This window comes from Carcharhinus amblyrhynchos, chromosome 24, assembly GCF_965287045.1.
Source record: "Carcharhinus amblyrhynchos chromosome 24, sCarAmb.v2.hapA, whole genome shotgun sequence".
NCBI lineage: Eukaryota > Metazoa > Chordata > Chondrichthyes > Carcharhiniformes > Carcharhinidae > Carcharhinus > Carcharhinus amblyrhynchos.
This window is the reverse complement of record NC_137347.1, coordinates 32,376,902-32,401,264: the sequence shown is the minus strand read 5'-3', so window position 1 is coordinate 32,401,264 and position 24,363 is coordinate 32,376,902. Positions and strand designations below refer to the sequence as shown.

General features: G+C 43.0%; 2 protein-coding genes across 3 annotated transcripts in view; one reads left to right on the top strand and one right to left on the bottom strand.

Annotated features, from left to right (window-relative positions):
• wdtc1 (WD and tetratricopeptide repeats 1) overlaps positions 1–18,794 on the top strand; it is a 39,598-nt gene extending 20,804 nt beyond the window's left edge. For both annotated transcript variants that reach the window (XM_080211730.1, XM_080211731.1), the window contains exons 11-16: positions 3,955–4,051; positions 6,918–7,091; positions 9,787–10,022; positions 12,680–12,854; positions 15,429–15,621; positions 17,451–18,794. In XM_080211730.1, the coding sequence (XP_080067856.1) occupies positions 3,955–4,051; positions 6,918–7,091; positions 9,787–10,022; positions 12,680–12,854; positions 15,429–15,621; positions 17,451–17,645 (1,070 nt within the window). In that variant the 3' untranslated portion in view covers positions 17,646–18,794. The remainder of the gene's footprint in view (positions 1–3,954; positions 4,052–6,917; positions 7,092–9,786; positions 10,023–12,679; positions 12,855–15,428; positions 15,622–17,450) is intronic.
• Positions 18,795–22,139: 3,345 nt separating this feature from the next.
• LOC145357892 (TMF-regulated nuclear protein 1-like) lies at positions 22,140–22,823 on the bottom strand. The gene has a single exon (XM_080211453.1). It carries the CDS (start codon positions 22,712–22,714, stop codon positions 22,277–22,279), a length of 438 nt encoding a protein of 145 aa, XP_080067579.1. The 5' UTR covers positions 22,715–22,823; the 3' UTR covers positions 22,140–22,276.
• Between the last annotated feature and the right edge of the window lie 1,540 nt (positions 22,824–24,363).

Here is a 24,363-nt window from a genome sequence, read left to right as displayed (position 1 = left end):
CTCCTCTCTGACTCTTATTGTGACCTAACGAATTGTAATTGTTTATCTGTCTCTGTTTCCACCACCCCTGTCCTGAACCTGTGACGTTATTTGTGATATCTTTACATTGACCTTTTTCTGCAGGGACCAAACAGTGTGATCACTGGTTGTGCTGATACTAATCTCCGGGGATATGAACTGAACCATATGCCACAATGTGGTTGATGATTCCTCATCACTAGGATTTAACGTGGGTGATGCAGCCTTGCTGCTCATAAGATGGATCAGATTTGGATTTGGGAGGCTAGTGGCAACAGTTGTAGAAATTGATTAAATTGTTCTGGATAATTTAAGTCTTGCACCTCCCTGTATGTTCTATTTGTATTCGGCTTCTTTGTTCATCTTTTATTTTGTGTTCATCATATGAACTTAGATCTCATTGTTGCAGTCTGAGTGGAGCCTCTTAATATTTAAAAAGAAATCCGAATACCTCTTACTAACCAGCAGAACTATGCCACAAGATTTGACTTTCTTTTTAAACACGAAATCTATTGCAAAAGAATACAATAAAATTAAACAAAGCATGCACTGTTAACTCAACAATATAACTAAGCATGCTTTGCACTCAGGTTTACTTCTTTCTTCCCCCAAGAATTCTCTCAAGATATTAGTCTTAAATTTATTTACCTCTGGAGGGACTATCCATAAAAAGTTTCTACTGTTTCAAAGTATTTTAACATTTTAAACGCCTTGATTAGATCACCCTCTGACATCCATCATTATGAAGTGCTTTGAAAGGCTAGTCATGGCACAAATCAATTCCAGCCTCCCGGACTACCTGGATCCACTACAGTTTGCCTATCACCACAACAGGTCCACAGCACTCGCTGTCTCCCTGGCCCTGCACTCAATCCTTGAACACCTAGATAACAAGGACACTTTTGTCAGACTGCTATTTATTGACTACAGCTCAGCCTTCAACACTATTATTTCCATGCAATTCATCTCCAAACTCCATGGCCTGGCCCCCTGCGACTGGATCCTGAACTTGCTACCTCACTGACCACAATCAGCAAGGAATAGGCAACAACACCTCCTCCACAATCATCCTCGACACTGGTGCCCCACAAAGCTGTGTTTTCAGCCCCCTACTATACTCCTTAGACACCAATGACTGTGTGGCCAAAATCCTCTCGAATTCGATTTTCAAGTTTGCTGACGACACCACTAGTGGATCTGATCTCAAAAAACGACCTGACAGAAATGAGATAGAGAATCTGGTGAATTGGTGCGGCAACAATAATTTCTCCCTCAATGTCAACAATATTAAAGAGATTGTCATCAACCTCAGGAAGCGTAAAGGAGAACATGCCCCTGTCTACATCAACAGGGACGAAGTAGAAAGGGTCGAGAGCTTCAAGTTTTTAGGTGTCCCGATCGCCAACTACCTGTCCTGATTACCCCCCCATGCCGACACTATAGTTAAGTCCCCCAACGCCCCCACTTTCTCAGAAGACTACTAAGGCAATTTGGCATGTCAGCTACAACTCTAGCCAACTTTTACAGATGCCCCATAGAAAGCATTCTTTCTGGTTGTACCACAGCTTGGTATGGCTCCTGCTCTGCCCAAGACTGCAAGGAACTACAAAAGGTCGTGAATATAGTCCAATCCATCATGCAAACCAGCCTCCCATCTATTGACTCTGTCTACACTTCCTGCTGCCTCAGCAAAAGAGCCAGCATAATTAAGGATCCCATGTACCCTGGGCATTCTCTCTTCCACCTTCTTCCGACGGGAGAAAGATACAGAAGTTTAGGTCAAGTATCAACCGACACAAGAACAGCTGCTTCCCTGCTGCTGTCAGACTTTTGAATGGACTTAATTTGCATTAAGCTGATCTTTCTCTACACCCGAGCTATGACTGTAACACTACATTCTGCACTCTCTCGTTTCCTTCTCTACGAACAGTATGCTTTGTATTGCGTGCAAGAAACAATACTTTTCACTGTAAATAATGTGACAATAATAAATCAAATCAAAAGCCCCTTGATGCTCCAGGGAATATAAACCTAATCTGTCCTCATAATTTTAACGCTTTAAGCCCTGGTATGATTCTGCGCTGTACCGCTCCAAGGTCAATTTATTCCTGAAATGCAGTAGCTAAAACTGCATGCAGCACTCCAAATGTAGTCTAAAACAGACCTTTTATACAACTAAGCATAACTTTCCAGCTTTCTTGAGGTAAAAGCTCGCATCACGTTCATTTTTAAATTGTATTTTGAAGCTTTTAATTCCTATTCTCTTTGCTGAACGTTTCTAGATTGTTCCTAATTTCTCATCATTTAGAAAATGACAAGATTTGTCTTTCAAGTCTAGAATGAATGAATTGTATTTGCTCATAATAAACTCAGCCACAGATTTGCCCATTTCCCATTCACTCAATTTGTCTGTCACTTGGTGTAGCTTCCTGGTTCCATCTATACTAATTTCTAGCCCACCCAAATCTGTGTCAACTGCGAACTTGGATATATAATCTCTGTTTTTTCTTCAGAGTTATTTTAGATATGGTGAAAAGCTGAGATCAGATCGCTGAGGAAAAACATATCACATCCTAATAATCTGAGCACATATCTTTTCTTCAATTCCTTTGTATGCAATGAGTAGGAAAGGGGATTGGAGAAAGATTTAATGGATCAGTCACTGAAGGTTTACAGGCTGTAGCAAAAGTAAATAAGGATCAATGAATTACTGCCTGTGTGGTAAAGTATTAAGGATCTGTGACTTGGCGTAATGTAAGGCTTTTCTACATTTGCAATTGGATATGGGAGTAGTGCCAGCTTGATGGCTTGCAAATATTGCATCCCTGTACAAAAGAGGGGAGATTGAGGAACTAGAGCAGGTACAGAACAGGACAACAAGGAGGCAATCTAAACTTTAATAGTTAGAGTGAGAACTTGTATTGTTTGTTTGAAAGAAATGTTGACTCATGGGATGAGACTTGTATTTTATAATTGTAAATTGTTTGGGTGCTGCATTTTAAGATGACCATTGAAACGTGCTGATAGATACTGAAACGTTAGCAATGTTTGAGGTTTGCTGGGTTCAACAGATTGGGGCTGGGGTGCGTTATAGACCCCGACAATCACATTTTGATTTGATGTGTCTTAAGTTTCCTTTGTACTTTTGTTTTTGTTCAGGCTGTTCCCCTTCCTTTTGGGGAGCTGCCCCTTTTACTTTGTCCTAATTTAATTTGAGTTTGTCTATTTGGTTTGACCTTTAAAAGAGGACAAGCAGATGTAAAAAAAATTGAAAATACTTTAGGAAATCTTAAGGGAGAACATTAGGCTGTGCAAGATAGCTGTGATCTGGATGACCCATGATACCAAATAGCTTGTTTGCCTTATACAGTCGGCATAGAAGTTCCATAATTTTCCCAACATCAACCACAGTTTCCTTTTTTTTTCCCTCCTTCCTCCCTTCCCTGGATTAACACCACTAACTATTGGTCTGCTCATGTGTGGAATACATTACCATAAATGATTACTGAAACCATATTAATTAAATAGCAATAAAATAGAAAATATTGGAATAAACAACTGCTTCTGATGTAGGGTCACAGACTTGATCATCAAGCCTGTTTCTCTCTCCACAGTCAGACCTACTGAGTTTTTCCTGCTGCTTCTGTTTTTATTTCTGATCTCCAGCATCTGCAGTGTTTTGCTTTCTTAAAAATAGCAATTGAATGAATACTGGAAGACTCATGTTAAGGGGCAGAGGAAAGGAACTGGGCAGTGCAAAAATAGTTCCAGTGTAGGGGGTATCCAGTAATGGATTGCGCAGCCTCCTGAACTGAAATTATTACGATCCTATCATCAGTTCTATGTGCAAAGAAATAAACTAAATTGTTACATTAATACACGTGTTCACTCTGAAACTGCGAGTCCAACCTGTAATGGTGATCTTTCAACTTGCAGATTTACAGAATGGAAAATCAACAACAAATGGAGTTACAAATGGAATCCATCTTCACAGTAATGGTTTCAGGCTGTCGGAAGCATGGGCACAAAGCAGGTAAAAGAATGTTCGGTTCCAACAGTGGGATTGCACTGGATCCAAACTAGTTGTGGAAACAGTGGGATTGGAACCAGAAGTGTTGGAATTGGAACCAACAGAGCAATCTTGGGATTAGAGAGCACTGAAAATGTAATCTAAAAATCTGTGAAAAGGAAGACTTTCAGTCGTGCAGTGCCTTTCACTACCTCAAATGTCCCAAAGCACATTACAGCCTGTGTTGAACTTTCGTTTCACTATTGTAATATAGGAAGCATGGAAACCAATTTTGCACACTTCCAGCTCCCGCAAACAGTAATGTAATAATGACCATTTAATCTAAGAGAGAAACTGAACCCCCTCAAGATCACCAAGAACTAGAAGGCATAGATTCAGAACAGTTGGCAAAAGGAGTAAAATTGATGCGAGGAAAGACTTTGAGAAGATGGGGGCCAGTATGATCGAGGTATTCAAAAGGAAACTGGATTGCTTTCTGAAAAGAAATAATGTATGGGACTAGGTAGAATTCTTTTTCAGAGAGAGAGCGCAGACTTGATGGGCTGAATGGCCTCCTTCTGCAGTATTAAGATTATGATCATAGCAGCAAGTCCCATTATGGCTGCTAAGTTTCACGAATTGGCCAAATCCACATTTGCTCCAACCCACCTGTGATATGATCGGGGGCGTGAAGCTGATTTCCATACATTTTAATAAATTAACATGTATTTACTGGCTTTGACACTGTAACATCCACCCTCTCTTTATCCTTCCACCCAGTTGGCGTGATGTCACGCTAATGCAGATCACAGCTGGTTTTCAAAACTGAGGACTGTGCGGAGATAAGTATAGCCCCTTGGTGCCCATGACTGGATTGGGGCTCCCTCACGTGTGGATTGGGGGGGGAATTGTAATTAAGACAGAGATGGGGTGCTCTTTATCTGTTTCTAATAGTCTTGCAGGTGGAGTCTTTACCTGTTTCTAATAGTCTTGTAGGGGAACCAGTTTCTGCATTAATATACAGCCTTAAAGCAAGTAGTGCATTCAACCTCTCCTCACATTTTCTGCCAATATTTTAAATGGTTTGAAATCTCCGCAGATGACACACAAATTTAAGCACCTCAGTTTGTTTCTTCCTTCAGCCTTTTGAACTCGGATTACAAATTATCATAATTTTACCTTTTTAACTCTTCATTCTGATGAACCTTTGCTATAGCTCCTCCGAGGACAATATGTTCCTTCCTGCAGTGCAATGCTTGGAATTAAATGTAGTGCTCAAGAAGGGATCTGATCATCACTTGAACAACTTAAGTATAATTTTTTAAAAAATTCTACTGAACCTTGAAAACAATTCAGAAAATAAGATTTTGTCACTGAATTTTCAACCGATCTATTGAGAAAAAGAAATCCAACCTTTGGAATAATCATGGTGTGTTGGAAAGCAAAATCACTGCAGCTGGTTCTAACCCCAGATGTTTTAATCAACAAACTTGCCTGATTGATCATTATATAGAACCTGTCAGTATTTTAAATGAGACCTGACCGAAATATATCTTCGATAATCCAGTCTCCAGTTTGTTTAAAAGTCTTTCGGAAAAGCAAAAAAATGCTCATCCTGTGAGGATTAAAGCTAGGAAGAAAGACCTGCATTTATACAGCACAACTGCAATCTCAGTGATGCATTACAGATACTTTCTTAAGTGTAGTCACTGTTGTAATGTAGAAAACACTGCACTGCAAACTCCCATAAACAGAAATAAGAAAAGACCAGGCAGCCCTTTGGTGATGTTAGTTCTCCCTCGGTGTACCTAAACAGGCAACGGGAGTGTAGCAACTAAGGGATTTTCACTGTACGTTCATTGTAATGTGAATATAAGCCTACTTGTGACACTGATAAATAAACTTAAAATCTAAAAAAAAATTGGTTAGGGTAACCGGGAAAAATTCTTGTTCTCTTTTTCCTTAACTTGGAATTCCAGAGGCGGGGATCTATTACTTCTCCAATGAGAAATGATATAGGATGCGAATGGGGTGTCATGCTCAGCAGGGCGATCTAGAGGGGCTGAATGGTTTGTCCTGCTATTGCTAGTTTGGGGACCAGTTGTTTGTGGTTGTATTTTAACCTTCCTTATTTTCTGACTTGCCTTGCTTGAGTCTGATTGGCTTGGAGATTGTAACATTCATACCTCATTGACGCTGATGCATATTAGCTGAAAAAATACTGCTTCTTTATAGGATTTAAATGGTAAATATGGTACCATTGTAGTAAATAAAGTATACAGTAATGCTTTTCAGGAGTTGATGTTGGGACCATTGCTCTCTTTGATATTTAAGCTAATGACATGAACTTGTGTATGGCAGGATATGCTTTCTAGGTTTGCAGATGCCACAAACTACAGTAATCTAGTAAGCAATTAGGAAGATAGCAACAGCCATCAGGAGAATATAGACTGGCTGATGAAATGGGCAGACATATGGCAGATGAAACTTAATTAAGAAGTGTGAAGTGATGCATACAAACACACCAGTTGGGAGCTAGAGTTGGCCATTTGGCCAATCAAGCCTGCGTCACCATTAATTAGATCATGGCTGACTTAGAGACAATATGAGGCTGTACTCTGGTCCATGACATTGATATTTTGAATCATCTCTCAATCTGGTGACCATCAGAGCTGGGTAGGGTTCAGGCTGGACTGAACTGAGCCTGGGCTGTTGGGGAAGTTTGAGAAAATTTGGATTGTTCTGACTATTTTGAATCCACAAACAGCTAAATTTTTAAAAGAAATGTGTGTTGTGTATGACTAGTGCTAGCTGTGGACATTTAACATATTTTAAATCTACTTTTAATCACTTCTGCATCTCATTGTTCATTTACTTTTTCTCCTTGCAGTGTACCCTATGAGCTACCACTTCATTTAGAGAGACTCAAACAACAAGCAAATGATGCCTTTTCCCGGCAACAATGGACACAGGCCATTCAACTTTACAGCAAGGCCATTCAGCAAGCATCTGGGAACCCCATGCTTTACGGCAATAGAGCAGCAGCCTTCATGAAGCGCAAGTGGTAAGGAGCATTCCAGCCACAGCACTAAAACTGCTGGAGTATTCCGTGCACCCTCAGTTTTACCGTGTGTGTCGGTTTTATCTTTTCACTGAATCCTTTACTTCCTTTATGATTGCACTTTAGTGGAATATATTAGCTGTTTCCTGTTTCCACATCCTGAAGCTCTGTGAACATGAAACAGTGATTTAGCTCCTGTTGCACCACTATTCTTGCCACTGGATTTGGAGAAACTTGCAAAGGCACTGCTAGGGGTTCTTCTCCAGTGATTTGAGGGTCCTGCTGTAGGTTATTTAAATCTCCAAAACATTAATGAATATGAGTCTCTCAGATGCCTGGGAAACCATGATCTTAGTGTCGAGTCTAAGATGCTGGTCCTCAAACACTCTTTTTTTCCTCAGTCAGCCAAAGGTTGGCCTGGCACAGTGGAGGTAATGATGAATTTTGTTGTTTCTGTCTGCCTAGTTGAGAGGAGGTTCTCGAGATATAGAAAATGGTTCATGTTTTCCAGGGTTTCGCCATTGATCCTCATGTGAGAGCTGGTTGGAGGACATCCTTGGTTCTCCTTGTGTTTAGTGAACAGCCTGTTTTCATACATCCTTCAAAGAAGGAATCAACAATGACCTGAAGTTCAGTTTCTGAATGAGCGCACAAAAGTGTCACCTGCACACTGGAGCTTAGTGATATCAGTTTTGGATAGAAGGTGGCATACATTGAACCATTTGCTGTCTGTTTAGTAAATTATTGCCACACCTATAGGTAGGTGGCTGGAGTGATGTGCATTTTTGCAATGAGGAAGAAGGAGAAGAGGGTTGATGCAATGACACAACCTTGTTTGACGCCTGTCTTCACTGAGCTAGAGGTTTTAGTGGTTTTTTTTTGAGGGTTGCAGTTTGCATGTCAGTATGGAATCGGTGGACGATAGCAGCAAATTTCTGAAGGCAGCCAAATTTGAGGATAATGCTCCTTGAGCTAGTTGATAGAATCAAGGGCTACAGAAGTGGAAGAATTTCATATAGTGACAGAGTGCATGAACATGGAGTGCAGGGTTGGGGGGGAAGGGGTAAGCTTATGGTAGGATGGTGGTGCTAAACAGATCGGAGTTTAGAGGACGTTGGATGCGACCAGGAATTGCATTTCATTAGTAACATCCTTGCAATAGGCAGTCTGGTTCTGGACTGTCCATAATGTGGAAGGTTGTGTTTCTTTCCAATTCAGAGAATTCCTGATTTCTCCTGGAATTACATTCAATGGGACTTCAGACCCTGTGTTACGGATTCAATATTTCTTTGGATTTTGCTATGAAGCACATGTACATTCTGGCTGAGTGTTGAATCTTGATTCTCAGCAGCATTGTGTTTGACCGGGAATTGAGTCTATTCCACCTAGATTCTAATATAGCACAGTGGCACTGTGTTAGTACTGCTGCCTTACAGCGCTAGGAACCCGGGCTCGACTCCCAGCTTGGGTCACTATGCAGAATCTGCACGTTCTCCCCATGGCTTGGGTCACTGTCTGTATGGAGTTTGCACATTCTCCCTATTACGTGGGTTTTCTCCAGGTGCTCTGGTTTCCTCCCAGTCTGCAAGACTTGCTGGATAAATGCATTAGCTGTGCTAAAGTCTCTGTGTGTACCTGAACAGATGCTGGAGTGTGGCGACTGGGGGATTTTCACAGTAATTTCATTGTGGTGTTAATGTAAGCCTTCTTGGGACTAATAATATTATTTAATAATAAATAAATAACCAACAATGAATGTCTATGATTTAAAACATTCTTAACCTTGAGAAAAGAGAGATGAAAAATGGGATGGTACAGTGGTTAGCACCTCTGTCTCACAGTGCCAGGGATCTGGGTTCAATTCCGGCCTTGGGTGACTGTCTATGTGGAGTTTGCACATTCTCCCTGTGTCTGTGTGGGTTCCCTCTGGGTGCTCTGATTTCCTCCCACTATTCAAAGATGTACGGATTAGGTGGATTGGCCATGCTAAATTGTCCCTCAGTGTCGGGAGATTATCAGGGTAAATACGTGGGGTTTTGGGGATAGAGCCTGGGTGGGATTGTTGTGGCTGCAGACTCAATGGGCTGAATGGCCTCATTCTGCACTGTAGGGATTGTATGAATATACTTGGTAGTGGTTTTGATGCAAATTCAGCAGCCCGCAGTTCAAATTTCACCATGGAAAGCTAAACTTGAATTCCGCAAATCTGGCAATGTGAGCCTGCACTGGGAAAACGGCAGTGCAAATTGCTGATTATTGGAAAAATCCACTCTGTTCGCTAATGTCCTTTATGGAAAGGAATCTCACCACCTTGCCTATACATGACTGTCCAGAACTACAGTGCTGACTGACAATGCTGTAGCCTCGTAAACCACTCAGACAACTTCAGACCAATGAGTAAGGCCTTGCCAAATCGCCCAGTGTTCTGAGCTAATGTTAATTAAAATCCATTGGTCATGTAATTCAGTTCACAGCGGCCTCCTGATTCAAGAACAGAACATAAGCGGCCTTGAGATGACTTGTGTTCTCTTGAAAATATGTGCTGTTCATTTTTTGCTTGCTTTCCCTGGATATTTTGAATCGTTAGATCTGGATATACATTAGTGTTCTATTCATAGTAAATCAGGCTAGCTGCTCAGTAACTGTGACCTCTGGCTTATTAAACCCAGTGTCTAATTTCTGCCCCTTCCTTTTTCAGGGATGGAGACCATTATGATGCCCTCAGAGATTGTTTGAAAGCAATTTCTTTGAATCCCTCTCACCTGAAGGCCCATTTCCGCCTGGCGCGTTGTTTGTTTGAATTGAAGTACGTCGCTGAAGCCCTGGAATGCCTCGATGACTTTAAGGGCCGTTTTCCTGAACAAGCCCACAGCAGTGCCTGCGATGCATTGGATCGAGACATCAAGGCTGTGCTCTTCGCAAAGACTGACAGCTGTGAGTCTCAACAGCTCTGCTATCATGTGGTGATCCAAACACACTTTCTATTCTTAAACCTCATTTGTGAATATAAGGGATAAACGAATCCAACCAACAGAGTGCCAAATAGTGATTGTATAAAATCCCAGCAGTCACTGCATGGAGATGTTAGATATTGTAGGAGTGGCAATAAAAACACTCAAACTTAGGCTTTATTGGTACTAGTTACAAACTTTCAGATGTGGGGTGAGGGCCTCTGAGTCATTTAGGAACGTTGTTATGTAAAAGAACAATAAGTTACAATTCATGGGATCACAGTTTTCCAGCATAGAAACAGGCCATTCATCTCATTAAGTCAATGCCAGTGTTTATCCTTACATAAACCACCCAGTCCAGTACCACTTGTGCTCACTCCCCATATGTTTTTACTATCCTACCCTGTCTCATCCCACCCCTCCATTCTCTATTTACCCTTTAAAATTCTACTTGGTCTTCCAAATATATTACCTCCTGCATTTCTACATTGAGCTGCTTCTGCCACCCATCTCTGTCCTCCTGCAGTCTCGCAGTCTATCACAATTTGCCAGACAGCAATAAAAATGTGTATTTAACAGAAACTTTAACATACCCTATCACATTTCACAAATGGAAAAAAAAACCTCATACATGTGTTTGGTTTTGGGAGTATCTTTAAAGGTGAAGAGAGAATTGGGGAAGAGAACGGCGTTCCAGAGAATAAGCTGAGTCAACAGCAGGCTTTGCCATGAATCGGTGGGGAATCAGAGATAGGAGGGAGTCATGCAAAAGACAAGTCGGAGGTTGAAAGCGACATGACAGGTCCAAGGCAGGAGGCATTTGCAGAGATGGTAGAAGAGGGTGTGGAGAGGAGGAGACAAAGTTCCAATTGATGACTTGGTGATGGGTGAATGTGCCTTATTGCAGGACAGGAAGAGAATATCAAAGTTTTGAACAAGTTGGCAGTTATGGAAGGTGCAGGGCAGGAGGGAGGACTTTGGCATGGTCAAATCTGGAGGTGCAGCAGATTTCAGTAGGGAAGACCAGGCGGCTGAAGTGAGGCAGTGTTGTGGAGATTGAAATGAATGGTTTGGTTTTGTTTTCTATTTTCACACACTTTTTTCCCCCTGGGAAAATTGTGGGGAAGCATTTGAAGGATTAGTAGACTGATTATTAGCCTGCTAAAAAGGATCATGAATGTCCTTCCTAGGCCAAAGAGTCCTGGAATGTGACTTTAACCCAAAGCTTCTGGTTCAGAAGTTGGAGTGCTACTTACTGCATCACAAGGTTTTCTCAGTGACCTTGGTGACTGTGGGATTGTGGGTTTATAGTTTAGCTTTGGGTTCAAGAGGCTGCCAGCATTTCATGGATTGGTCCAGACTGTGAGCAAGTGGGAAACTGGATCCAGTGGGGAGAGAGTGGAACTGATGGAAGTTGAAAACAATGCTTTGACGTTAGGATGGAAAAATTGTAATTTATCCAGGTTTGATGCAAAGAAATGTGAAGGTTGTTGGTGAAAAGGCAGAGCTGGGTGTCCCCTTCTTTATGGATGGTGCCACCTAGGGGTAATAAGTGAATAGGGAAGAGGAGATGGCAGATGAGGATCCTGGGAGGACCACAGAGATGAATGTGAAGTAATGGCCAGGGTTATGTTGAATTGAGAAGGAGAGAAACAGTTTGGTGGGAATTGAATAGGAGTTTTGACAGATGGAAAGAAGGCTATAAGCAACAATGCAATCAGGTACCTTTGGAAGATGAGAGATGATGTTTTGGATGGAGAGGACGAAGGTCAAATGTGTTTTCTAAGGCGTAGGTGGTGGTGAGTTTTGAAAGTGGGGCAGGGAGAAGTTGGCAGTATCAGTGAGTGTGGGATATTGGGAAGGAAATATAAGTGAGGAGAGGTCTAGCCACAATGGCATACCTGAAACTGACCTTTTCCCACTTCTAGTTTAACCTTTGTATCAAATAACTTTGTGTCTTTTGTGATTTTAACTTACCCTAAACCTCCCTGACTCAGCTTCCAGAGGTGGGGAATAACAAGGCCACAGGAAGAGTTAAGCACAAAGATAAGAATTGAGATTTGAGGTGTTGGGGTACTGAGAACCAATGTCAGCATAAGTGATAGCTAAGGATAACTAGATGTCAGGTACAGGTACCAGATTTTGAATAAGCAGAGGTTTTCAAAGTGCAGAAATTGTAATCTATTCAGATATGGTGTGAGGCAACATGGAGAAGGTTGATGGTGGAGACACTGAGCTGGGTGTTTCCATCCATACTGATGGTGCCACTAAGGGACAGCAGGTAAATGGAACAGTGATGATTGATGCTAGATTCTTGAAGGATTACAGAAGTGAATGTGAAGAAGTGACCTGAGCTGGGAGAGCAACATTTTAAACTTTGTGGAGAGCGGCTAACTCCATCGTTTGTTAATGAGTAACACTAAGCAGGACCTTGTACAATCGATTTCCATTGTGCGACAGGCATTGTGCAGCTGTCAATATCCTGTTATTTCTAGTATCTTTGACATGAATGAAATATTGTTTTTATTTTGCCCAGAATGTTAGGGCTGAGGGCAAAGGGACTCCAACTTTAATTATTCTGTTTTATTTATCCACTTTGTGTTTGAACTGAGTTGCTGCTCTCATTCTCTGGTCTTGCAGCTGAGGAGAAGAAGGCAGGAACAACCACCCCAATCCGTATCCGATCGAGTGGCAGGAAGGATTCCATCTCTGATGATGAGGTGATTCTGAGGGAGCGAGGTTACGATTACAAGTCACGCTATTGTGGTCACTGTAATACCACCACAGACATCAAAGAAGCCAACTTTTTTGGAAGGTAATAAGAATGGAATGGATGCTTCCTCATTTACAAGAAGATAGCAAAGGTTTTGTTTACTGTTCTTAAACTGTAGTGTGTGCAGAATCAATCTTTGAAAATATCGCAGAAAAATATGATGTAAGAGAAAGGACATGCTTGTCCATTGTTCTGTAAAATATTGCTCAGATTGTTTTTAAAGACTTCGCTGTTGGGGATAGGTCCGCCTGTAGTGAACCTGGGGGATGCTCTCGGCTCGCCAGTTCTGGCCTTGCGCTCTCGGCTCGCCAGTTCTGGCCTTGCGCTCTCGGCTCGCCAGTTCTGGCCTTGCGCTCTCGGCTCGCCAGTTCTGGCCTTGCGCTCTCGGCTCGCCAGTTCTGGCCTTGCGCTCTCGGCTCGCCAGTTCTGGCCTTGCGCTCTCGGCTCGCCAGTTCTGGCCTTGCGCTCTCGGCTCGCCAGTTCTGGCCTTGCGCTCAAGTGCTCCTTGTATATTTCTTCCCAGAGATTGCTGTTTTGCTCTGATCCATGCCTTTGGTACCTCCAAACTGGCCTATTCCAGTGCTCTCCTGATTGATCTATCGCCCAGCACCTTCCATAAACTTGAGCTCATCCAAAACTCTGCTGCTTGTACCCTAACTCACACCAAGCCCTGTTCACTCATTGACCTGTACTTGTTGACCTAAATTTGCTTAAAACTTTCATGCTTATGTTCAAATTCCTCCATGACTTCACCCCTCTCTCTGTAACCTTCAGCCCTACAACCCTCTGTAATCTCTAAACTCCCTCAATACTGGCTTCTTCCATGTGAATCCCTGACTTTCATTGCTCCACCATTGGCCACACCTTCAGCTGCCTTGGCCTTAAGATATGTAGCTCCTTCCCCATACCTTTCCATCTTTCTCTCTTCCCTTAAGATGCTCCTTAAAACCTAACTCTTTAATCAGTCTTGGTCACCTGTTGTAACGTATCCTCTGTCAAATTTTGTTAAAACTTCCCTGTGAAGCAGTTTGAGACAATTTACTATGTTCATTTTGCTATATGAAAGCAAATTGTTGGGGCTTGCAAGAGAATTTGCAAGATTTTTTCCATAAAGTGGCATTTGGCATTCTGTGTTTTTGTGCCTGTGTCAGGGGATTGTGTGGTTAGGCAATGGATCTAGATACCCTGTCTCATGAGACAAACTTGATGGGCCTGCTGGTCTTTTCTGTCTATCCATCAAACCTCACTTCAGTATTGTAGAAGAGAGTAAGGGAAGTCTCTTTCTTTGTTGTTTTGGAATTTTATCTGGAGATGAAAAGAATGAATTTAAGAGTTGGGGTTAAATGGTCTGTGATGATGACAATCAGTAGATGTCTGCATTAAGGAATCAGTTCTAAAAGGGTCAGAATGCTAACACATGCAGTAGAGATGGCAGCAATGTAACAGCTGTTCAAATAGGGGAATGGGATAATTCAGGCAATTGCTACTGGTGAGCTAGTTAAATGTTAACAGGTGACTTATGAAGTCAATTGGAGTCCCAATAAAGGAATAACCTGAAGACACAGACTCAACAAAAATGGCCAGTGAAGGGCTGACTAATAATAATTCTTTTGCGAGAATAAAGAAAGTATGGGCATAACTGGGCACGGGGATCCAAAACTTGGGTAGGGTGGGTTATATTTATGTAAACTTAGTGTTTGACAAGTTGCTAGATGGGGAGTTACTTAAATATGTATAAAAAGAATATAAAATTTCAGTGTTTGCTGAGGTGAGTGGAGTAGAAACTATCCTGGAGACAGAAACAGGTGATTGAAATGGGCAGGAAGTCACAGATGCAAAATACATAAAGGAGTGATGGTAATAAATTTTAGAAACAGGAGTAAAGAATGGAAGTAAAGAGCTGGATACTAAATACCTGAGAGGATATCCCTGTCAGCTGCTTTAATCTGGATTTATTGGGATGCATCATGTATGCTGCATTCTTGTGTGATTTAACATGGCTAAACTGATTACAGCATTCAAATCAGTATGGGAGTAGAATATGAAAGGGCACAGGGTGCACTACAAAGTAGAGTTGCCCCTGGAAATAGCCTAAATTCAGCATAGCCAAGAAAGGTTGAATTGACTGTTTTTGTGTTTGAGTACCTAAAAGAAAGGATTGATTTTGAATCTTGGGTAACAGTTCTGTTTCTATGGCCACAGATCACCATATTTTGTAGCTTCTTGTTCTTGAAGGCACAGTCTTGGGCTTGGGAGCGGATTCTGCTAATAACACACTCAAGTGCTCTTATCTGTACTTCTGATAATTGACTGGGTGGGGATGATAATTGAGCTTGATTCTGCCCTCGCACACTGCACTTTGCTTCAGAAGTCACGGCTGGTAATTGCCCATCTCAGACCCAGACACTGAGAACACTGGTGGTCCTCATGCCAGGCCAGTGACTACAAACTCCCTGTTTCATTGTCTGAAGCTTAATCTACCCTGGAATATGTGTGGGATGGCCCTTGGGGAATGTGGAAGATAATCATAATAAGGGGAAGTCTGCCTGATTGTCGCTAATGTTATTCAATTTTTGTGACAAATTATTCCTGGAATGAATTTCTCTTGCCTTTCAGCAATGGCCAGTACATTGTCAGTGGTTCAGATGATGGATCCTTCTTCATCTGGGAGAAAGAGACAACAAACCTTGTTCGTGTTCTGCAGGGTGATGAGTCGATTGTGAACTGTCTGCAGCCTCACCCAAAGCACTGCTTCCTCGCGACAAGTGGCATTGATCCTGTGGTTCGACTCTGGAGCCCGAGACCAGAAGTATGAACTCTTGAGAGTGACTATAGACCCCATAAATGATGGCCTGAAATGGGAAGGAACAAGACCTACTTGCCAACCCAGAAATAGTCCAGAGTGAGATAGCTATCTGCTGATCCAAAACATTGGGAGCAGTTTACCCAATCAATTCATTGGAAAGATGTTTGAGCTTGGGGGATGTCTGAACATGGGAGTCATAAATATAGTTGTCAAATTCTGTAAGAAACATCATTACACAGAGAGTTGTTAGAATGCACAACTTGCTACCATACAGAGTAGTTGAGGCAATTAGCATTGATCAGTATTGGGGAAGATAGGTAAACATGAAGGTGAAAGGAATGAAGTTATACTGAGGGAGTTATGTGTGGGGCATAAACACAAACTGAATTACCTGTGCTGTAAATTATATGAACAAAATTCAATAGTCTGACCCCATTGTTCTTTCTGAGATGCCATTCAATGTGTTCCATATGTCAATGGTTTTCAAACTGTACCGGATGGCAAATATTTTCTTCCAACTGAATTTTGGAAAAACTGAAGCTAGGTGAGTGTCTGAACACATCACTGCCATGACAAAGACTGCCTATATCCATCTCTGAACTACCAGCTGCCTCAGCTGATCTGCTGAAAGCATTTTTTTAATACGCTACAGGCCAGCCCCACGCTGTCCTATTCTCCATAAACTTGAGCCGTCCAAAAGTCTGCTGCCTAACTTGCAGCAAGTCCCCTTCATCCATCATTGCTATACTCACTGACCTACATTGGTTCCCCGGCAAGCAAAGCCTCAAGTTTAAAATGCTTATCTTTGTTTTGAAATCCTCCCCATGTCCTGCCTGCCCCCCACATGCACACACACACATCTGCACTCCTCTAATTCTGACCTCATGGGCACCCACTCTAAAACCTTGTGCCTACTAATCTTAGAATCTTGACAGTGCCAGAGGAAGCCATTTCACCCATTGAGTCTGCACCAATTCTCACCCAGGTGTATACGCACACACCACCACCAACCCACCCCACCCCAGCTCATATACCATGGATAATTCAGCATAACCTACGTATCTTTGGACACTAAGGGGTAGTTTGGAATGGCCAATCTATCTACTTGCACATCTTTAGACATATTTTAAGATCTTCCTAAAACTTAACTCATTGATTAAAGGATTGGTGATCTGCCCCAATATCTCCCATGACTTGCTGCCAAGTGTTGCTTACAACAACACATCAATGAAGCATCTTGAGACTTTTTAAAGGCAACAATAAGTTTTGAGTGAGGTGAAGTGGAAACAGGAAATGATTTAGAAAACCAATTTGGTGTCAGTGGGTATCAATAGTGACCAGGAGAGAAGCAGTCCAGAAAATATGCTTTTTATTGGACTAAAACCTAAACTTTGATTTTCAATTTCTGTAATCACAGGTTAGCTAATGATGAGTGGGTCACTGGTGAGGTTTTGTTAGCTTCTTTGTAGGAACTGACTGACCACTAGAAACTGCTGGAGTCTGGATGGTGTGTAAAGGAAGTTAATTGTTCAAGCCTAGCTCAAGCTGAGCACATCATGGAATGAGACTTCTGAAATGAAAGTTGTACTGAGGAGGAAGAGATTGCTAAGTAGAGTTACTGATTTCGTGCACAAATAATATAGATTTGAAAATAAAATACAAACTTAAAAATTGCGGCAGAGCTGAGGAATCTTGTATAGAACACTGCATTGTACGTCAGCACACAGTACCATCACTGCTATACCATTCTATCCAGGTGGCTGAGCCTATGTCTTAGATTGATGATCTGATTAGAATCTGGTGGAAGAGCTGATTTTTGTTGTTTTTTTCAGAGTGAAGATCAAAATGAGCGAGTGATTGAAGACATGGAGGGGGCTTCACAAGCTAACCAGCGGCGAATGAATGCTGATCCACTTGAAGTCATGCTCCTGAATATGGGATACAGGATCACTGGACTGACCAACAGTGGGATGGCCTCAGATGATGAGGAAAACTCTGAAGGCCAGGTGCAGTGTCGGCCGAGCTAAACAACCCCCCCCCAACAACAGCGTACTTGGGACAGACCAGGGAACTACTCTCAGTTCAGTGTGTCTGTGGCTGAAAACACTGCACTGTCCTCAGCTACGCACCAAAAGCTTTGTTCAGGAAGCAATGACAGGGTTTGCATTATTTCCAACAACTATCAGACTCACTTATGGATGAACCCCCATACCATGCAGAAGTCTCAGAGAGTGATGCTACAACCCTCTCAGGAACAGCTAACTGGGCCAAATCTGGCCTGAGACACATACAGGAGACTTCAAATTGTTTCTGGTGATTGAAAAAGACTCATTTGATAAGCAGATCTTTTTGTAAATTGTCTAGATGCTGCTTTCAGTTTGTATAAATGCTTCCTCCTCTATCACATTCAGTCCCTTTGTAGTAATGGATTCTGCATAATCCATTAGCAACAAACAGCCAATAATATTGAAGTCAACTGCACTCTCTTCATAGTCCTGGAGCAATTAGAGTCCCAGGGCACCTTGATGCGGCTTTCATTGCAGGCAGTGGAGGGTCATGGCCAGTAGTCATGCTCCTCAGTCACTGCCATACTTGTGATTCATTTGCCTGCGTCTGCCCCAGTTTACAATGTTCGTACAGAATGTGTAGCTAAACACGACCTACCAGAGATCTCTATCATCACTGGGGATGTAGGACCATGGACACAGAATGAAATCACAGTGTACAAATAGCGGGGAGACTGTTCATGGTGAAGTATGTAAGTTGTCAGGAATAGCCCTGCACTGTGTTGTGAACAACCTGGGTGGGTTAGGGGGATGGGGTTGTGTCTACACACATCTATCGCGTGCACTTTCTAACTATTCTGTGTCTTGCTTTCTGCCCCCAGTCCTGGCTGCCTATGTACTTCCTCTCTTTTTATCACCCATCCTGTTCAAACAATGATTCTGTGAAACGATGTCTGCAGCCACTTCACAGCCTCCAATTTGCAAAGTGTGATACTGCCCTCTCCTGGAATGTTCCTTACAGGGTGACCTTTTACTCTGGTGTCACTAAAACTCTGCATTGCAAGGCCAAGCCCTAGTCCTACCTGGAGCTCTGGATCAAATATTCCATTAGCAGAAGAGGCTTAAGATGAATGCAGGGAGGATTTATTAAATATATTTTGGTTTCTTTTGCTGGCTGTTTCTTTTTGATGACTTCTGTTGCAATGTGTGAACTAGTTTTTAAGTATTGAGCTGTCAGCTTTGAGAAGAAACCACATTGCTGTTGGTAAAGCAAGGGTAAGAATGATTGGTTTATTTCTCATTCTGCTTCCTAATTTGCTGTTGAGGAAAGTGTAGCAGGTTTAATTTGGGTTTGGCTGGTAGTTATAGTTGAGGTAGAGGAGAATGTTACAGTTCTGGGCAGGTTGGGAAACACCAGGTAACTGAATGTGAAAGGCAGGAAGGGGGAAAGAAGCAAACTAACTGTGGTAGGAAGTAACTAAAACAGCAACGACTATCTGCAGCTGTTATGACATTGACCCAAGAAAATCTTAACAAACAGAATGAACACCTGACTGGTGGAATGGGTTAGCAAACCACTGTTCTAGCCCAGGAACTGGTGTTGAGATTAAATGAAGAGGCAGGATCCTGCTTGCCAATATAAAGCTCCAGTTCCTTAACTTCAAGAGGTTGCATTCAAGTTGACTGTAAATGTGGCACCCATACTGATATTTTCACTCAGATGACATATGGGAAATGTAATGTCTTATTGACATGGCAAAGGATAATTTAGAAGTGTATAAAGGGCTGTTGCTTTAAGAGTGTGTGCTATGTGTAAAGAAGCACTATTGTGAGGAGCTATGATGTAGGGTTAAGATTTTGCAGTGATTGATGCTACAACTACGTGTACCGTTTTAATCACCTTTAATGACCATTTCACTGCCCCGACAAACACAATAGCATGCAGAGGTTCCTCTGTTGCAAATTCTATTTACATTTTAAGATGCATCCAGTTGCATTACACTGAACTGAAGGCAAGTTCTTGTAATGGTGGTCATTTAATCACTTGCAGCTTCACTTGGAAGGATTTGTTCATCAACGTATTTCAATAGCCACTAACCTGCTGCTTTTTTGAGCTGGCTGCAATCTGCAAAGCTCAGTTAGAAATTCCTTTGCCTATGCAATAAAGGCTGAATTTGACAGATTCAGTCACCGACTGTCTTCACAATTACTATCCTGGGTGTGTTGTAGCTAGTTGATCACCTAAGCTAGTCATTGATCAGTTGCTGAGAATGAGCTGCTAGTTTATTGCAGCCTGGTGTTTCCTGAAACCCTCCAAGGGCTGTAGGGTTCGAATTCAACCAGAATGAGACCCGTGGTTCAGTGAGAGGTCTCCATTCTAGGTTGGAGAGACTGTGGTGGAGGAGCAGGCTTGATTGAAATGTTACCAGAACCAATGTTTTGTTGCCAGCTATACCTACCATCAGCTATTATGTCTGTGACTGCATTGTTAAATTACATTTTAAAGTATAATTGAGGTTTTGGTGGGGTTGTTAATAGGAAGTATTATTCCTTTTAAAATCCTGCCCGATACCTTCACTGGAATTGTTGCTCGTTTGCAATTGTTCGAGAGTCTTGATCTGAAACTCTAACCTCCTGCGGGGTCAGTCAGTATGTTAAATGGAAAAGGTCACTGATGGGGTCAGTCAGCAAGGTCAAGTGGTGGAGTAGGTGGTTGGATCAGTCAGTTATGCTAGATTTGCCTCTGCAGTAATTGCTGTCTTCCCACTCCCACCCAATTCATGAGTTCAGTGCCAATTGTCTGTTTAAACCTCACTCAGTTTGTTGCTCCTGTCCTTGTCTATGATTTGACGAGGAATTATCCGTGAGAAGCTGCTAACTGTAAAAATTAAATTGTTAATCCACGGTTGTGATGAGTTTAAAGCCAGCATTAAATGGCGAGTTTAGCAGAATGCTGTTTGGTTTGGTTGCTAATAATTCATATTTGTATAGGGGCTGCTGCTTTCAAGTTTGTAGCTACACCCAGTGTACATCAGTGCAATAAAAACACAAACCGCAGTAACTTGCTTGCATTCAAATAATAAATGTGCTGCACTTTCTCCAACAGCCACAAGCTGTGCGTGAGCGCTGTCACTGACCAGTGCACAGCTTGGTCTGGCTCAAAATCGTGGATTTGAACCCCACTCATGACTTTAGCATGAGATCCAGACTGATACTCCACTACAGTACTGTGCACTTTGAGGTGGCGTTTAACTTCAGGCCCTCCCTATTGGTTGGGAAAGATCCTGTGGCTACTGTTAGGAGAGCATTGGCTGTTCTTGATATCCTGGCGAACCTTTAGTCCTCAATCTTAAAACAGAATTACCAGGTTATTTACCTGTGTGTGGAATTTATTGATAGCTGCAGTTTCCTACATCACAGTGCTTTGGGACATTTAAGATACTGTCTCAATGTAAAGGTTTTCCTTTAAAATCCAAATAGAAAAGTGGAAAAAAACTATACTAGATTATTTATGGATGGGTTTTATTGAGATGAATGAATTAGGTGTAAGAAGTTGTCACCCCTTTGCCCAAACTACCTTTTCCATCCCTTGAGTGGGATGTGATTAAAAATAAGGCCTTTAGAGGTTCTGTACTGTACCTGATTACTGATTGGTGTGAAAAATATTTTGACCTGGGATTGAAACTCAGTTTTAAAATCTCGCCTCTCTAGGGGAGGTTGGAAATTGTTTGTGCAGTGGGTGGTGATGAGACGAGAGCTCCTGATGCTAGTCTCCTGTGACCAGAGCAACAACTTTAATGAATGTGTCCAGGTGCGTGAGCTGTGGCTTGGGCCCATTAAACGTTATCACATCAGCACATCCAGGCAGTACAATCCCCATGGGGAATAGCCATCTAGTGCATGAAACAAATGTAAACGTTTTTTTTAAATAAATTACATGAAGGAGGAGGGGGGGGAACCTAATAGATGTTGTCTACAACTTATAGAAAGCAAGATTGAAGACTGCTAATACACTGATTGGATGGATAGATAGATATAAGCAGTGATATATTAGATGGATGTGCATTGATTTAGAAACAGGGGTTAGTATGGGGTCTGTTGCTCTTTGTATCCATTTCAAGATTTAGGGTTGTTTGCTGAATTGAACCAAGATCTGTTGCAGTGGCAGGACTGCCGGCGATACTGGACCACATCAGGCAGATGTGGAGAGCTGCGGCAATGAGGCTTTGATGTGGATAAAAGTGTTGTGCGTTGGCGACAGAAAAAAATTTGCTTTCACCAGTGAGAGGAAAACAGTTGGGGCAAGATGTCTGGGCAATCTGGTGCACGCAGGTGTGTTTGCATGGACCAAACTGGGACATTCAATGTCCCAGTTTAGAGAGGGGGTAATGATGTATCAAGCTACAGTCCCACTACATTCAAATGCAACGATTGTAATTCATGTGACACGATCCACATCCTCTCAATTATTCCCAGGACAAGTGCAGTACAGATAACAGTCAAGCTCTCTGAGCCTATGAGTGAAATAAATATTTATTTTAATTTAATTTACATTCGGACTGAGAGAAGATTCAGGGACCTGGGAAATTACACAACAGACCTGCGGCTCCTGGCCGGTCGGCCCGTCGCCCAGCCCCTATCCCCGGCTCCTCTCATTTTCTGGTCCAGGGGACACAGTGGCGAAGCCCTAAGGCGGCGGCCACGATCAACGGCGCCCGCTGTCCCCGGACTTTCAGGCGGGTTTTGATGTTCTGGCTGCGGGCGTTGAGTCCAATCTCTCCCTGCTGGGCACAGCTCCGGATCCGGTTCACCAGCTCCCCGTGTTCCACCGCCTCCTGCTCGGCCCGGACCAGGATATCGCGCAGCTGCTGTAGGCCGATCTCCAGCTCCCGGACCCGCCGCTGCCGCCGCTCCATCTCCAGCAGCCGCCGCCGGGCTTCCGCAAACTCCAGGCTGCTGCTCGAGGTCAGGGCCCGGGACACCGGCTCACTCCCCGCCGGGTCCCGCTGCTGCTTCTCCTGCACCTCGCCCGCGGCCGGCGGCGGACTCACGGCTCCTTTTCCTGACAGTTTGTCCCGGAGTTTCCCCATCGCCTTGTCCGCAGCACCGGCACCGACTGCGGACTGGGGGAGGGGTGGCCGCCTCGGGGGCGGGGTTAGTGTGGACGGGACGTCCACATCGGGAGGGACTACCGTAGTGGGTGGGGCTCCAGTCTGGGGGGCGGAGCTACTCTAGTGGGCGGGGCTCCCATCTGGAGGTGGGGCTACTGTGGTTGGCGGGGCTCTGGCGAAATGGGCGGGTTTGAAGGAAAGAAGCGCTTCAGCCTGGTGGGCGGGGCTTCCTCTGAGGGCGGAGCCTACCTCGACGGTTGAGAAGGGCGGGGCCTCCACATAGTGGGCGGAGCTATCAAGCTTGGCCTTGGCCTCTGCTTGAACCTGTATCGCTTCACAACCTGAGGATGGCACCCTATGACAAGGAGAACAGAGAAACTGTTTCCAAGAACAACTTGAAGGCCTCGGGGACAAACCTACTACTAACCCCGCGCCTTGTGGTGCTGCCTCATCCACAAAGCTGCAGCGCCACTAGAAACTGCCGGCATCGAAACATCAGAAAGAGAGAGAGAGCCGAACTCTGCCTTGGGAATCTCCCTCCCTCAGGGCAACTCTTGTCCTCTCTGCCCACACACCTGTGACTCCAGGTTAGGCCTCCTGATTCGCCTGAGGATGCAGAAACCATGTCCTCATTTTCGACAGACTGACGATAATTGCAAAGGATCAACCTCTAAACCCAACCTCTCGATGAAAAAAAGGGGTTGTACTCCTTGGAGCAAAGGAATTCAAGGAAAGATTTGATAAAGATGTACCAGATTATGATAAATTTAGATAAAGAAAAGTAATTTCATTAGCATAAGGACCCAGGGGACATATTTAAGATTTGATCAAGAGATATGCAAGGTGTGCGGAAAATCTTTTTTAATGCAATGAGTTGTAATGATTTGAAACTCACTCCCTAAGAGCATAATAGAAGTCAAGACCAAAAATGATTTTGAAAAAAAATTTGATGGGCAATTAAGAAAAATTAACTGCCGGGTCTGTGAGAAAATGGGACTGACTGGATTATTGTATAGAGGGTTGACATTGACTTAATGAGGCAAATAGCTTCCCTCTGTGCCAAACTGAATCCAGGACTCTAAAAATTTAGTTCCCCTAAAAATAACCTCTAATCAAATCCTCCCCTTAAATTCAACCCCTAATCACAGAAAATCTAACAGTCCCCCCTCCTTTAACCCAGCTGCCCTAATTCCAGCACCGCCACCCCTCAAATATATCCATGCGGTCACTAAAATGTACTCTATTTATGGACCCTATTCGCATCCCTAAAAGCAGCCCCAAAAACCCTGAACTCCCAGCCACTGATTGACACAGTCCCTAATCTTACTTTTTAACACAAACACTCTACTCCCAACCAGTTACACTGACCCTCTCTATCATACTCTTTCCTTCTCTGTAATGTTGATCCCTGAGAAAAGGACCATGTTGAAGTCAGTATTATACAGAAAAATATGAAGCAAGTAGAAACAGGTTTGTTTCACCTTCTGGGTCAGTATGTGTTGAAGGCAACCAGATAGTGACAGGAAGGAACCTGCATAAACTTCATAACTGGATCAGGAATTAGCATACACCTGTACCTAGGTCAGGAGTCTACACAAATCTTTGTCTGGGTCAGGAACTAGCACACA